Raw genomic sequence first — 16,028 nt, 5'->3', positions numbered from 1 at the left:
AGCGGAGGGGACAGCGAGCGAGCAGGGACCGAGCCGGGGGCGATCGGGGGGCACTTCCCGCTGCTCCCCGGGCACCGCCGCTGCGCAGCCCGCGCAGCCCAGCCCCGCCCGAGCGCGGTGCGGTGTGGGGCCGGGCGGGCGGAGGCTCCTCCCGCCGCCGTGACCGGAACCGCCGGGCCCGGATATCCGGGCAGTGCCGTTCGGTGCCATGGCGGCCCTGCGCTCGGATCCCGAGCTGGCTCGGCAGCTCTTCTTCGAGGGCGCGACCGTGGTGGTGCTGGACGTGCCCGAGGGCACCGAGTTCGGCATCGACTACAGCGCGTGGGCCGTGGGGCCGCGGTTCCGCGGCGTGAAGATGGTGCCGCCGGGGCTGCACTTCGTGCACTGCAGCGCGGCCGGCGGCGGCGGGCGGGACGCGGGGCCGCGCTCCGGCCGCTTCCTCAGCCTGCGGCGCCGCGAGGTGCGGGTGCTGCGCTGGGACCCCGCGGGCGAGGCCGTGCGGCCCGAGCCGCCCGAGCAGGGCGAGGCGCTGCGGGACGGCCTGCGGGAGCTGGACCCCTTCCTGGGGCCCTACCCCTACGAGACGCTGAAGAAGTGGGTGTCGCTGAGCAACTTCATCAGCGAGGCGGCGGCCGAGGAGCTGCAGCCCGAGAGCGGCCAGATCTGCGCCTTCGCCGAGGTGCTGCCCGAGGCGGCGGGGCGGCACACGCGGGACCGCGCCGGGCAGCACCGGCCGCCGCTGGGCGCCGAGTGCCGCAGCTACGCCGAGGGCCTGGCCCGGCTGCCCCGCATGCGGCCGCGGGCCGGCACCCAGATCCGCTTCTCCGAGCTGCCCCGGCAGGCCTTCCCCGACGGGGCCAGCCCCGAGGAGATCACCCGGCACAGCATGGACCTGAGCTACGCCCTGCAGCGGGTGATGGAGCAGCGCTACCCCGGCCAGCCCCTGGGCCTGCTCGGTGAGCCCCGCCCGGGAAACGGCGTTTTGTGCTCGGGGTGCCGCCTGTGCCGAGGCGCCTCTTCCGTGCGGGACAGGCGTTTGTGGAGTTTTTAGCAGCCATAGGGGCTGTTCCCAAAGCCTGGAGGAGACTGAGGCCGGAGCTGCAGCTTGCGATCTCCCTTCTGTGTGACCAGGGAGAGCACCCGAGGGAATGGATGGAGCTGTCAGCGGAAATTTAGGCGGATATTAGGAGAAGGTTCTTCCCCAGAGCGTGCTGGCGCTGCCCAGGCTCCCCAGGGAATGGGCACGGCCCCGAGGCTGCCAGAGCTCCAGGAGGGGCTGGACAGCGCTGCCAGGGATGCCCAGGGTGGGGTTTTTGGGGTGTCTGGGCAGGGGTGGGGCTGGGCTGGGTGATTCTTGTGGGTCCCTCCTGACTCAGGATATTCTGCCATTCTGTTCTGTGACTCTGGTGTGGAACATGGTGCTGCAGCCCAGGTGAAGTCAAAAGCAGCTGTCAGAGGTGGCCCAGGTGTCCGGCACCTTCCCTGTTCAGGGAACCTCGTGAGGAACCTCCCAGGACCTTACAGAGTGCTGGGAGCACCGGGTGGGGATGGGCACCCCCAGCCCCCCGTTCCTGTCAGGCTGGGCAGGGCTGTGGGCCTGGTTCCTGCTGCAGGGACCGGCCCCTCCTGGCCCAGCTCTGTGTGTGCTGCTGGGGACAGGGACAGTGCCCGGGCTGTGCCAGCCCTGCTGTGGGGACACCACACCCCCCAGAGAGAGCTCAGTGCTCCCCAGCCTGTTTTGCAACCTGTGATACAAATAAATGCTGGGTTTGTGGAGGTCCTGGAGCAGGGTTTTGTTTTGTTGCACGATGGAGGGAGAAGCCCTCCCAGCTGGAACCCAGGTTTGGAATAAGCCTTTGTTTGTCCCTTCTTTCATTTTTTGTACATTAACATTATACAACTTATTATTTTTCAAAATTAGCAAAAACAACTGTAGGATGTAGAGAGAACCTTAGGGAATGGTGGCAAAGCAGCTGATACCAAGCATCCAGTGTGATGAACCCTGGCTCTTAGTTCAGCAAGGCAAACACACTTGTTAAGGCACTGCTGGCCTCTCCCAGAATTCCAGGACAGTGCTGTTTGCAGTCCCATAACAGAATAACAGCAGGTCTGCCTTGTTGTTTGGTGGTGTTTGCTGTCTGTAGAGTCCCTCTGCCGTGCTGATAACCACAGTTACAGGTGACCTGCCCCGTTCTGCTTTGCTTTGCTCCAGCTGAAGAGCAGCACAGGGTCAGTGTTTGAGGTCTGAATGCCCTTTGCTAAAGCCAAACCAGAGTTTAGAAATCATTTGCGGAGCTTTGGGGAGGACACATCCCCAGGATATCTGTTAGTCTTATGTGTTTTGTTTTGTTTTGTTTCCCTTCTCTGAACCCACACAGCTGAGTTGCAGTTTGCCTTCATCTGTTTCCTGATTGGGAACGTGTATGACGCCTTTGAGCACTGGAAGAGGCTCCTGAACATCCTGTGCCGCTCAGAGGAGGCCATGGGGAAGTACCAGGACCTTTACATCAACCTCATTTCCGTGCTCTATCACCAGCTCAACGAGATCCCAGCAGATTTTTTTGTGGACATTGTCTCCCAGGACAACTTTTTAACCAGCACCTTGCAGGTGTGTTGGGGCTGTTCCCTGGGAAATGGGGTGGGAGGAAGGGCATCATCAAATCTGGGGAGAAGCTGCCAAAGGAGTTCAGCTGTGTGGGAGATGGGAGCCTGTCTGAGCACTCAGGGCTTCACTTTGACTTTTTGCCTCTTTTATTCAGTGAGAAATTCAGCTCAGCAGATACAAGAGAGGCTGGGCAACTGCAGCAGGGTGTCTGTTTGTTTAATTTTTCCAAAGTGCCATTCATTTTTCAAAAGAAAAAACAACACACAAAGCTTTGGCATGAAGGACTGATGATGCTGATTTTTGGACTGGTTTGCTCAGTGTGCAGGGAAGCTGCAGCAAAGCTTTATTGAGACAAGGGCAGTGATGGTGTTAAGGAAGCTTTTCCATTGCTTAGCACAGCTGAGGATTTCCTGCAGTCAAGTTCTTCTCCAGAGGGAATTAATGGTTATTCCAAAATGCAAAAGGTGCTGCCTCTGCTGGGACAGGTGGGGCAGGTGTGTGCCTCAGCCCAGTGAAAGCAGTTACCCACGGTAGGAGTGATGGGGCAGGACAGTCAGGACAGGCAGACAGATGGACAGGAGAGATCTCGGCAGCCAGGGCTGGAACTTGGGGTTCATTGCAAAGGGCCTGGGGGCAGGGCCCTGCTGGGAGCTGCCAGACACAGCCCAGAGCAGGCTGAGAGAAGGAAAGGGAGTGGGAAAGAGAATGAGAGAGAGGATGAGAGGGTAAGAGAGTAAGAGAGCAAAGTTCCCGTTACAATACCATAAATCTTCTTCTGTGCTGAATATTCTGTTTCTCACTAAGCAATCTAGTACAAGATACAAATCCTATAGCATTTACATACAGCTATAAGAGCCATTACATTACCATACTGTGTTACATTTTAAACCCTAAAAACTCCTCTTTGGGCCCCTTCTGCCAAGCTGTAGGGTCTGCTCTGACCCTTGGGCCTGTCTGCAAGCAGAGGGTGTTGTTCCCTCAAAAGGGGATTACTTTCAGCTGGCCATGCCATTGTTTTCCAGTTGTTCAGTAACTGAGGGATCTCAAAGCTTGCTTTCATTTCAATCTCGCTTATAGTTTCCATATTCTCAAAATCTTTTGCCAGACAATCATATTGATAAGGCTTTCCTGTTTCATCTTCCCCAACATCCACTGCTGGTGCCCATGCTGGCAGTGCAGCAGACTGGCTTATTTTACAGAAAAGAGCCCAAATCAGGCACTGACAAAGCTGAGCAATGGGAAGCAGCCCAGCAGGGAGCTCTGCTGCAGGTGCAGTTCCATTCCTCTCCTTGGTGACCCCAAGTCCTTGCTGTACTTGTGGGGAAGGTGAAGGTGTTTGGGTTTAATTGCTGGGTAAGATGTTCTGGGAAGCATTGCTTTAATCAAGTGGCTTTCAGATTTTTCAGTTGTGATTCTTACAAGTCTCAGGAAGGTTTTAATTTACATTTTATTTCTGTTGGTAGATTTTTTCCATCCTAGTACAGGACAGCACAGCTGTGTTTGCAGCACGCTCAGAGCAGTGCTGTCAGTTCCCAGCAGTACCCAGAATTTGGGAAACCCTTCTGGCTGCCTGAGTCCTGTCCATCCCTGGGCTCCCTCAGTCTGTGTTTCACCCCCTCAGCAGGAGCTGTGCTGGTTCAGGATCACCCCTAAGCCCTGCAGGACTCACCACGTTCCCTTTGCAGACTGAGCCCCTCCTCACTGAGCTCTCCATGCTCTGCTCCTGTGGGATTTCCTCAGTGGAGCCAGGGAAGCTCTGGGCCTTGCCTTACCCACTGCACACACAGACTGCAGAGCTGTGGGGAGGGCATTGTCTCTGCAGCTCCTGCTCAGCCCTGGAAGCAGCAGCTTCATTTTTGGGGTTTGAGCCAAGGCAAGAGGAGCACGGCACAGCCACCAGTGACTCTGCAGCCCTACCAGTGCTTAAAGGAAAAACAAAACAGCTTGGTGAAATAACTAACTTAATGTGCAGTTCATTGAGAAGAAGTAGGAAGTAAAATCTTCTAATCATTTTTCCCTACCAGCAGCATTTCTGTGTAAGAATTCTGTTAGGAAGAGGCAGTTTTCCAGTAGAATGAGCAAGAAAAAGGCAAATGTTCATCCACAAAGCAGAGAACTTTGCTGCGCATTGTCAGTGTTTTATCCCGCTTCCAGTAAATAAGAGGCTGTGTTTTCCCCAGAGGAGATTTCTTTTTATGGCAATTATTTCTGTTTCAGTTCAGGAGGAGCAGTGCTGGGCTCTGGGCTCAGTGCCCTGTTCATCACACTCAGGTGCTTTCCCCTGAGTCCAGCAGAGGCTGAGTTTGTGACATGTCAATAGATTTGTGTTTGGGGATGGAAGGCAGAGGTTCCCCCCCACTGCAGCACCCTGTGCACAAGGGGATGGCTGTGCTGGGGATAACCAAGCTTTTCCAGAGAGCTCCCATTCCTTTCTGACATTTAAGGTATTTAAGTTTCCTCTGTGTCCTGAAGTGTTGGTAATACCTTGTTACAGAAATGCTTTGGGAGATCTCTGCCCATGCAAATGAGGGGTGCAATTATTTGCTGGCCTTTGGACACTTGCTGGAAGTTTGCCTACTCATATTTGAATTTTTTAAAATGCCTTCTGTCAGGATGTTTTCCTGAGCTCACCTTTGGGCCTATTTCAGAATTGCACAGTACAAATTCAGTTTCAAACACCCTCCTGCCTCAGACCAAGCTCTGCCCTGAGTGCAGATGTGTGTGGTGCTGCTCAGTGCTGGGAAGGCAGGATGGGCTTGGGCTGGGAGGTGAGAGCTGTGGGCTTTGGCTGGGTCCCCCCAGAGCTGCAGGATCCCAGCCTGGTGTCCCTCAGGGAGCAGGTGCCCAGCTGGGCTCTGCCTGACCTCTGCTCTTTGTTTCAGGTGCTGTTCTCCTGCACCTGCAGCTCTGCTGTGGATGCGGCTCTGAGGAACAAGGCTGAGAAGTTCAAGGCTCACCTGACAAAGAAATTCAGATGGGACTTTGAGGCAGAGCCTGAGGACTGTGCCCCTGTGGTGGTGGAGCTGCCTGAGGGTGTGCAGGTGGACTGACCCAAAGGGCCCTTTAGGAGCAAACAGCTTCTAAAATGAGCTTTCCTTCTCTTCTGCAGCCCTGCCAGCTTCTTGAGGGCTGTGTCTGAAGCTGATCCTCTTTCTGCTGGAGAAGCAGATGTGGGAAACCCAGGAGGATGCTGAGCTCTGTGAGGAGCCCAGAGGTGTTGGAGGAGTTTGAGCGTTGCCATGTGGCACCTTTGGACAGGTTGGGGTTTTCCCAGCCCTCCTGCAGTGTCACCTCCTGGGACACAAACCACAGGCAAAGTCACACAGTCATTAAAGATCCAAAAGACCCTTTGATATCATGGAGTTCAGCCCTAAACCTGACACTGCCACAATCCTGCACTCAGCTGTCCTCTCATCCCTGCTCCCCTCCCCTGCTGGCCTGGAGCTGATCCCTGCTTGGGGAGCACCTCTGCTTTGGGGGTGTGCCTTGGTTTGAACAGCCAGGTGTCTGCTGAGGAAGGCAGGAGTCTCCCTTGAAATGGAAAATATAAACTCCCTCCCTCTGAATTGTCACAATTTTGAAATTAAGGGGCTCTCAGGCAAAGATATGGGAGCAGGAATAACAGTTCTTCATTAGGAAAATTAAAAATACAAATGTAATAATACAAAAAGCAGCACTGCCAGAGTGATCACAGTCCCTGCCCCCTGTGTGCCAGGGGGTGTCCCAGCCCCATCCCAGGGGGGCTCAGCCCTCCTGCAGTGCCAGCTGTGGCTCTGCTGCAGCAGGGATCCTGCACAAGGGGGGAGTTTTCCTCTGCAGCTCCAGGGCTGCTGCAGATGGGCCTGGGCTCCCTCTGGCCATGCAGGGCAGCAGAAAGCTGCTCCTCTGGCAATGCAGGGGGCAAAGGCTGCTGTGCTGTGCCAGGCTCAGATTGGATCCAGGTAGGAATGCTTGGCTCCTCCCCTGGGCGGAGCATCTCCCCATGGGATGCTGGGATTGGATCAGCCCTGCAGGGACACTCAGTGGCCATGGACAGCAGAGATCTCCTGGAGGGAGGGTTGGCTGTGGGAGAGAGAAAGAAAACTGCCCCAGGAACAGCAGAGAGCTGCCCCAGCTCTGACAGATGGCAAATAGAGCACACACATATCTTACAATCACAGACATCATCCAACCTCCAAACTTCTCTTCATTCCTTCTCCCTGCTCCACAGGCTCTCTGGTGCTGGACAAATCAGAGTTTTCAGTCTCAGGGACAGTTTCCTGGTGTGGGGCCTCTGCCTTGTCCTGCACCATGGATTGCTGCTGCTTGTCCCATCCACCTGCAAATCCAGGCATGAGGAATGTGCTGCCCTCCTGTCCCAGTGTGGCACAGCACCCTTTTTATTGGTGTGACAGGTGAGCAATGCCATGGCTGACTCACAATTAAAGGGCAAATATCCTGTATAGGTGTTAAGAAAAGTCTTGTAGATTTATAGTTGTGTTTTACCCTCCTTGAGTTGTTATCAGGGGTAACCTGGGTTTGGGACATTTGGGAGGGTCAGTTTGTCACTGTGGCAGCACCTGAGCTCCAGTCAGGATTTAAGGCAGTGATCTCCAGCACTAGAGAGCAAAGAAGGAGTTGATGGACAGGACTTTGAGAGGAGCTAAAGGCTTAAAAGGTGAAACCTCCATTGTGTGGGTGAGCACATGCTTGGAAAGATTCTCTGCTCCTGGCACTGTAATATTGTCTCCATTGAGTCTTCTGTTGTATTTTTGATAAGGTTTTAATAAACCTTTTAAATGTTTTGAAAGCGAGTTGGAAAGTGATGCTTGGGCCACTCCCCCATTCTGTTGATGTAGAATGTGTTTCAGAGTGTGGTGTGTCCTTTCAACATTTGCCTGACTTGTGAGGGAATGGGGAATTCCAAAAGTGTGGTGAACACCCCAGTCCAGCAGAAATGTGGCCAATGTTTGAGCTGTGTATGCAGGGCCATTGTTACTGCAATGGTGACTTCCCTGTTGGTGCCACCCCTCCTGCCCCCTGCCAGGGCACCAGGCAGGGCACCTGTGTCCCCTTTGGGGTGGGTTGGTGCCCCTGGTTCCACCCTGGCACTGGGAATCTCTCGGGTGGTTCTGCAGCCCGGGCTGGGTCTGTGCATCCCCATGGCAGCTCTGGTTTGTGGGGTTTGTGGGGTGTCAGGTGGGAGCCAGGGAGGTTCCTGCTCTCTAAAAGCAAACTGAAGGGGAAGGGAGCAGGTGGGAAGGTGCAGAAAGCTTGGCAGTGCTGTGGTTTGGAATCTGAAGTTAGCTCAGGGTTAAATTTTTTTTGAACCAGCAATTCTTCCTTGGGGCATTCTCTTCTCCTGTTTAAGGGTAAGTTGAATTTCTGTTCTTTGCTCAGTGTTTTGCTGTGGCAATCCTGCCTGTCTCTGTCCACTGTGCACCAGTTCCAGTATTTTCAGGTTTTATTAGGTTTTTCCGGTGTTTGCTGTTATTGTACCCTTATTTTTCTTCAGAAATAACACAATAGAAATCCATTTGTGCTTCCAACAGCTCCCAGGAGGGAGAGGTTTTCCAGGGTCTCTCAGACACACACCACCTTTGTTTGGAGCACTGTTTCTAAATGCTGTGCTTTGGCAGCTGGACAGGGCCTGCCCCAGCTGCTGCAGTTGGACTGGCTGGCACTGAGCTCCTGGAATATGGAAAAAGATGGAGTGGAGCTCCTTTCTCTGAGAGGGAAAGCATTTACTGCTGGTACTGCTGGGATTGTCACACAGTGTCAGAGCTCCTTGGGCAGCCCTGCTCCTGCAGGAGGGATGTGCTGGCTCTGGCCATTCCTTCCTGCCCTGCTGGGTCTGGGAGCTGCCCTGGGGACAGGGGGGCACCGGCCAGGCTGCGGTCAGACAGAGCAGAAATTATCCAGAGTAAAAATCCATTTTGATTTAGGTGAAATGTACATCTTTGAGCTAAGTCTGTAGCTTGCAAACAGCTGTTTAGTCTGACTCCTGTCCTCATAAAAAGCTTATGCTGGGAGAAACTGCTTCAGCCAAAGGACAGAGATAAGGGGGAGCAGACAGAGAGATTGTTACAGAGAGAGGGCAGCCTGACCCAGGAATTCTTTCTGATAAAGAAGAACTAGTGGCAAATATCACACAAAGTCAGTAGAATGAATATCTATGAACCTACTGTGAAATTGCATGCAGATGTATTTGAGAGGGAGATAAAAAAGGATCTGGAGTTCCCAGAGGTGCCCATGTCATTTTAGGGAACAATTCCCACATGTGCCCAGCGCTGTAATAAATACAGCAGCTTTACAGCTTTCACAAATTGTGGAGTTTGTTTGCTTCAGCAAATCGGGCTGGGGATGCTCCACAGAGCCCAGGAGGCTCTGCTGCAGGGGCCTCATTAGGGCAGCGCTAATGAGCTGCACAGCAGCCTCCATGCAAATGAGCCCCATGTGGGTCAATCGATGGCAGGAAAAATCCCCGGGGCTGCTCTGGGTGCCCGCCCTGCCCAGGGAGCTGCAGAGGAATGCCCTGCGCTTGTTTGTAAAATTTTTTAAAGTTTAATAAAATGGTTATAAAAATAGCAATTTAATTAGAGCAATAAAAATTGTGGACAATTTGAATTAGGACAATATGAGACAATAAGAACAAAGAGTTATGAACAGTCCGGGTATCTCTTTCTGGGCAGCACGAGCCCGAAAAAGGACCCCCGTTAACAGAGGATTAACCCTTAAAAGCAACAGCCTGTTGCATATTCATACACCTCATACATGATGCATAAATTCCATTCAAACACAGGATTCTGTCTGGGCAGTGTCAGCTTCTTCCTCTCAATCCTGTCATGTCTTCATGTCTGAGCAAGGCAGGAAGAAGTTTGTTTCTTCTGATAATGGAGCAATAAATTCTTTTTCTCTGAAAGATTTTGGTGTCCTGTGGCTGCCATCTGGTCCAAGTACCTCATTCCTTCCTTTAAAATATACCCCACATACATAGTTCCTACTTTAACTACAAAAATTACCTTTTAACTACAAGACAACATTTACCATCCTATTAAAATGTTAATACGGCACTACTAATCAATACAACACAATAGATAGTAAATATCTGCATAGAGCCACAAAATATGCACTTTTTATGTATGTATGTATAATATGCACCCTTCATCCTGCAGGGCTGGCACCTTCCCTGCATCTCCACTGTTCCCATGGGCTGGGAAGCAAACCCTGAGCCCCTGCCTGGTAGGAGGGGACAGGGGACAGAACAAGTCTCCCTTCCCTGGCTCCATCCCAGGCTGTGCCCCTGTGTCACTGTCATGTTTTCTGAAAAATCCCTTTGCCAGGATTTTCCTCCTGAGAAGCCTCAGAAATGAAATGTAAGCAATAATTATCTGATTGCTTGGGATGTGCTCTGGAGGTTGTTACCAACAGGTGCATCTTCGTTTGGTTCCATGTGAATTGTTTCTAATTAATGACCAATCCCAGTCCAGCTGTGTCAGGACTCTGGTCAGTCACAGGTTTTTTATTATTCATTCTTGTTAAGCCTTCTGATGTCTCCTTTCTCTTTCTTTAGTATAGTTTTAGTATATCGATAATGTAGTGTAATGCAATATAATATAATATAATATAATATAATATAATATAATATAATATAATATAATATAATATAATATAATATAATATAATATAATATAATATAATATAATATAATATAATATAAATATCAGCCTTCTGAGAATTTGGAGTCAATTCTCATCTCTCACCTCGCCCTGGGGACCCTCACATCAACACCACAACAATTGGTGACCACAGCCCTGTGTCCTGCACACACTGGTTGCTCCTGGGGGCTCCCCAGAACAGGTGCAGTTCTATCCTATGATAAAGGATTTTTAGCATTTTTCAGTATTTTTCCTCCTCCCAAGGGCAGGTTTAGCCACATTTGTTGATTTTTAATAGCAAAAGCTGCTTCTCCCCCCAGCTGTGACGGCTCTGCCCCCTTTGGGGGAGGGCAGCATAGAGAGGATTGCTGTGATTTTTATACATTACAGTAAATACAAATTCAGGTTTCAAACTTCTAAATAAATGAATTAAATAAGAGGAAGTTGTCTTTGGTTTTTATTCAAAAATCCCTGATTTCTCCCTCAGCTGAGGAGCAGCTGGAAGTACAGGGAACAGCCTGGAGCACCCAGGAAAGCTTAACGTGGGTGTAGCTGTAGTGGGCACACAGGAGGCTGCAGAGTTTTGGAAAAGAGGTATGTCGTGGATAATATTGAAAAAGCTGGGTTTGGAAGAGATCCCTTCCCAGCAGATGTGGGTTTGTGGAGGTTTCAGATGATGCACAAAACAAGAGCTGTTTCTTTTGACTGGACAGAACTGGGGATTCCTTCTGCACTTGAGCAAGCAAAAAGGTGGCCATGTCTGCTGGGAAAGGATCTCTGGGGCACAGGAGTTCCCTTGAGAATCTGACCTGCTTCCTTCTGTCAAGATTTTTTTTCTCTTATTTTTTTCTCTTTTTTAAAATTTTTTCAGACGAGATTATCTTTGTTTAACCAAAGGCGTTAAGTGAAGGTGAAGTGATAGGACAAGGGGAATGATTTCCCAGTGCCAGAGGGCAGGGATGGATGGCAGATTGGGAAGGGATTCTCCCCATGAGGGTGGGCAGGGCCTGGCACAGCTGTGGCTGCCCCTGCATCCCTGGCAGTGCCAAGGCCAGGCTGGATGGGCTGGAAGCTCCCTGGGATGGTGGGAGGTGTCCCTGCCATGGCAGGTTTGATCTTTAAGGTCCCCCCAACCCAAACCATCCTGAGATTCTAACCAGTGGGAATCCCAGAGATTGTTTCTCAGGAGTCAGTGGCTAGAAGCTCAAATATCCCAGGAGAAGTGCTGTCAGTGCTGGGAGTTCCTCTTGCTTCCCAAAAATCCCTTTCCATGTGTGCTGGGAGGGAGGGAGGGGCTGCCTGTGCTGCCTTTTGGGAGGCTTCCCATGAGCAGCATCCTCAGGGGCTGCAGATCCAACCTGGCTGGTGAAATTTGGCTGCAGAGAGGGAGAGCTGCTGTGGCAGAGCAGGAGAGGGACCTCTGGGTGGCTCCATCCTCACGGGTTTGGCAGTGGATGTTGGGATTTGTGAATCTGTGCTGCAGGAACATCTCTGTGGTCTCTGTGCTCCTGCTCTGTCCCTGTCCCTGTGCTCAGCAGGAATCTGGTGCTGCCCAGCACAGCTGGCAGAGACAGCCCCTCTGCAGCTCTCTGGCCACAGAGACAAACAGAAAACATTCCCAGAATGGTGCCAGAGAAGTCTGTGAGAAGATCAGAGAAAAGAATGAGAAACAATTCTTACCTTAACCTGCTGCACCTGGTGTTGTGCACATCTGGAATGTGTTATGGAGATTTGCTTACCAAAGGGTGGTTTCTTAATTAGCCAGTGGTGATGGGGTTTGGATTGGAGGACCAGTTAGTCCACCTGCAGCAAACTAAGGTATAAAAGTATGGGTTTCTTAATAAAGGTTATCATTCTTGATCAGCCTTCTGTAATACATGGAGTCTATTGTAAGAGCCAAAATGAGAGATGTGGGACTCCAGGGGCTCTTCAAAATGCAGTTTATTGTATCCAAAATGCAGTTTATTGTATCCAAAATGCAGTTTATTCCATCCAAGAGGTTACAGCAGTCCAGGGTGGTGGGTCACAGAGCTGTGCCCACAGCTGTCAGCTCCAGCTGCAGACAGGCCTGGAGACCCTTTGGTTTTGGTTACAATGCATTATTTACTTTTCTTTGATGAGCATCTTGATACAGCAGAACCAATCTATACCTTAACTATTATCTATAGCCTATCATAACTGCTATAATTACCATAATCATGTTACAATTCTCCAATCAGTAAAAGTTCGTACATTACAGTTTAAGCTAGACGTTGTTTTTCAGTTTTCTTGCAGTGGAAAATTCTGAGACCTTTTTTCTACTTGCCACATATGCTGACTTGTTTGCCTGTACAGTCTTTCTGCTTGGTAAAAACATCTTCTTGTTTGGGGTGGGTTTATCCTTTGCTCTAAGCCATAAAAACCCCTTCTAACTAACACACTCTTTGCCTCCTTGCTTATCCAGTAAGACTGGCTCAGCAATTCTTCTCTTCTATATCAAAACTTGCTTCCATCTCTAGTCGTTCTTCAGACTCTACATTCAATAATTTTTCTGCTAAGCACACACATTTGTGAGACTTTCTTGTCAAACTTTCATCCTTCCCAAGTCTATATCAATTATTATCCAGCCTGATTGCTGTTTCACTGCAGCCATTCCAAGGAATTGTTATCCCAGGGTTATCCTGGCAGTGCGGTGACACATCCTGGGCTGTCCTGGCTATCCCAGCTGGCAGCTGGTGCTTCCCACATGCCCCAATTTTTGCTGGTGTAGAAGGAATCCCCCAGGAATGCCTGGTCCGTGGAGCACCAGGGTGTTGGATCACACCTGAGACCATGACAGCATCATCAATGGAGCTCAAAATGCTGGACTGGAAATTTCAACATCAAAATACAAGAAAACTCACCCTTCTCATGAGACTAAAAATAGAATAGATGTTTTTAAATGCCTCTCAGTTGCCCCATCTGTGGGTCAGAAAGGAGTATAATCCAACAGCAGGGCAGGCTTTGCACCACAGCCCTGGCAGAAGTTGATTTTGGGTCAGCTGCTCCCTCCAGGCAGAGCCCGGCTGCTCCCAGTGACAGGAGTGAATTATCCTTTAATAAGGTTTGATGGAGGATTTTATGGGGCCACATTAATATGTATTCACTCCGTGCTGAAATCCTTCTCTGGGAAGGTTCTTGGGCCCTCCAGAGGGGTGTGAGCTGCTCACACACATCCATGGGATGGGATGGGATGGGATGGGATGGGATCCCTGCTCTGCCACCCAGCTCCAGGGCAGGGCAATGCCACAGGGGCTGCCTGAGCACCCCTGTGAGAGACACAGATGTCCCTGGGGTGAATTCCTGGCAGCTGGGGCTGGAGCAGGATGAGCTGGCAAACCTTTGGGAGAGGAGTGAGGCAGAATTGCTGGGCAGCCCCTTGGGCTCCATTTTCCCCTTGGTGTGAAGCACAGCCTCCTGTCTGGGGGTATTTTTGTTTTGTTTGTCAGACAGCCTCTTCAGGATTTAAAAAGCATCACTTGAGAGTCTGCTGAGCTCCACAGACTTGTGAGAGACCTTGGCAGGCAGGCAGTGCAGCAGGGAGCAGTTAGCCACGTCACCCAGCTGTGCTGCTGGTCACTTGGGGGCTCTAATGGCTTCACTTCATTAGCACCAGCTCGCTGGGGAGGGCTCTGCGTGCTCAGCACTGCTGGAGCTCCTCACTACCCAGAAGTGCTCATTTAATGCACTGAATTTCTTAACAAGCCCCATAAGCAGTGTACCCAATGTTCCTCCGGGGCTCTCACTCGTTTCATTCCTCAGCAGAACCGGGGAGGTCAAGAGCTCTCCTGCATTAGCAAAAGATGTTCCACCTTCCTTATTATCCACTGTTCCCTGCAAAGATTCTTTTAAACTCCCAAGGGAAAAGCCACCTTTGATTTACATTATTTTTCCTTCCTCTCCCTTTTCTTCTTCAGTGGCAAAACATTTATTGCTGCTTCAAAGGATGAGACAACTCCTCTGATTGTGGCTGGGGTCCTCACCCAGCTCTAGTGAGGCTCAACCATCAGCCTGCCCACACCTGAGGAGTGGGAGGAGATGGAAGGAGATGGAAGGAGATGGAAGGTTTTGTCGTGCATCAGCAATAAACCATTTCTTCCCCCCATGGTCACCACCCGGTTGTCACCAAAGATGCAGGAAAACCAAAATCTCTCCAACATTTTCAGTGTAAGAGAATCAAGGCATTACTTCATGATGGCCAGGATGTGCAACAGAAATCATGGCAGCCACACATTGCCCAGGTGTGCAGAGAAAATCATCCCATCACATATAAATTTTACCAGAATTTTTACATACACTGTCACAACCCATAGAAATTCATTGGTTCCGTGTTCATTGGTCCCACGTTGTTCAGTTCTCAGTGTTTGGTTTCCTATTTCTTATCAATCTCTTCACTTTCAATGTTAATTAGGTTCTCATTTTTATCCCTCTTTTCCCAGACCAGGTCTCTCTGACCAAGCCAGGGGTGATGTTTGGTGTTGATGGTCATTAATGGCTGTTAATGGTCATTATCCTTTGTGTACCCTCTGTGTCACTCCCAGTCTGTTGAGTTTGAAGCTCATCAGACCTTGCTGGACCAATCCCCTGAAAATAAAGTTCAATTCCCTTCCCTGTGCCAAGGGTGAACAAAACTGACTAAAGCTATAAAATAAAACTATTTAAACTTGGTATATTTTCCAAAACAGTGAAAGCATCTTTAGGTGTGCACCCACAAGGGTCCCTCTGCAGGCCGAGGTGCTCAGAGCCATGAAAATTAATCCACAAGCATCAGAGGTTTATGTCCAAAAAGGAGACAGAGGAGTCCTTTTAGATTATTCAAATAAAGGGAGATGCCATGGGGCATTCCCCTGGGGTCTCTCCAATATTTGGAGGACACAGCCTCCTTTTTATCCCAATTTCCCAGCCACATTTCTCTCTTACCCCACTGGCTGAGGTACTTGAGAGGCTCAGACTTCCCAAATTGCCTGATACCAGAGATTTCCCTCTAATGCATAACCGTCCCTTTTCATTTTTAATTCTTATGGAATTTAGGGATTTTTCTCCCTCACAGTTTCTTTCATCTTTCAATGTCCAATTTCATTTATCAGCAAACTTGAAGCTTATTTGTGAAGGCAAATATCTTTTTTCCATTCATCAATCAGTGGAATCCTTCCCATTGTTTCTTTTATTTCCCAGTGCAGTTTTATCTCCCAGCAGACCCACAGCTTGTTTGTGAAGACAAATCTGCCATTCCTCTCATCAGGAAGGGCAGCCCCTCTGTGTGCATCTCCCAGCTGAGGGCCTGGGCAGGCAGCGGGGTTTGGGCTCAGCTTCTGCTCCTGGTTCTGCCCAGGGCCCTCAGAACCTCTCCTCTCCCTCCTGTGTCTGGTGGGTGTTATAAATACACATTATAATATTGGCTTTTTGCAACTATTAAAATGAATTGTGTCTGTGTAGTGTTTAAGTAACTTTGGTATAAAGATACAGTTTTTATTTCTGTTTTTCATGATCTCAGTGCAATAGCTGATATCAGTGTGCTGTGTTCCAATGCCTGCTGGGATGGGGTAACACCCAATGCACACAGGGTGAGCACACCTGGCCAGATGTGCCAACCATCAGCACTCACCCTCTGAAGGCAGTGTGAGCCAGGGCCCAGAACTGGAGGGGATGAGAATGGACTAAAACCACACCCAAGGAATGCCCATGCTCTAGAAAGGTGGAACTGAGGAGGAGCCAGGCTAAACAATTCTCAGAACATATGAATTAGTTTGGGGAAAGGTTTACTATGC

General features: G+C 50.3%; 1 protein-coding gene across 1 annotated transcript; it reads left to right on the top strand.

The window, feature by feature from the left end:
* Positions 1-179: 179 nt before the first annotated feature.
* Positions 180-7,388, top strand: AAR2 (AAR2 splicing factor). Its single transcript, XM_064730179.1, has 3 exons — positions 180-956; positions 2,379-2,608; positions 5,488-7,388. The coding sequence occupies exons 1-3, from the start codon at positions 209-211 to the stop codon at positions 5,653-5,655; spliced, it is 1,146 nt and encodes a 381-aa protein (XP_064586249.1). The 5' UTR covers positions 180-208; the 3' UTR covers positions 5,656-7,388.
* The last annotated feature ends 8,640 nt before the right edge of the window (positions 7,389-16,028 follow it).

The sequence above is a fragment of the Zonotrichia leucophrys genome, chromosome 20 (assembly GCF_028769735.1).
Source record: "Zonotrichia leucophrys gambelii isolate GWCS_2022_RI chromosome 20, RI_Zleu_2.0, whole genome shotgun sequence".
In the NCBI taxonomy this organism is placed as follows: domain Eukaryota; kingdom Metazoa; phylum Chordata; class Aves; order Passeriformes; family Passerellidae; genus Zonotrichia; species Zonotrichia leucophrys.
Note: the sequence above shows the minus strand (reverse complement) of the source record. Positions and strands in the feature narration are given on the sequence as shown.

Bases quoted from the DNA above. Each gene is read 5' to 3' on its own strand.
- AAR2 (XM_064730179.1), top strand. From the start codon at position 209: ATGGCGGCCCTGCGCTCGGATCCCGAGCTGGCTCGGCAGCTCTTCTTC. The intron at 957-2,378 runs GTGAGCCCCGCC...GAACCCACACAG, and splicing joins CCAGCCCCTGGGCCTGCTCG to CTGAGTTGCAGTTTGCCTTC. The intron at 2,609-5,487 runs GTGTGTTGGGGC...TCTTTGTTTCAG, and splicing joins TTTTAACCAGCACCTTGCAG to GTGCTGTTCTCCTGCACCTG.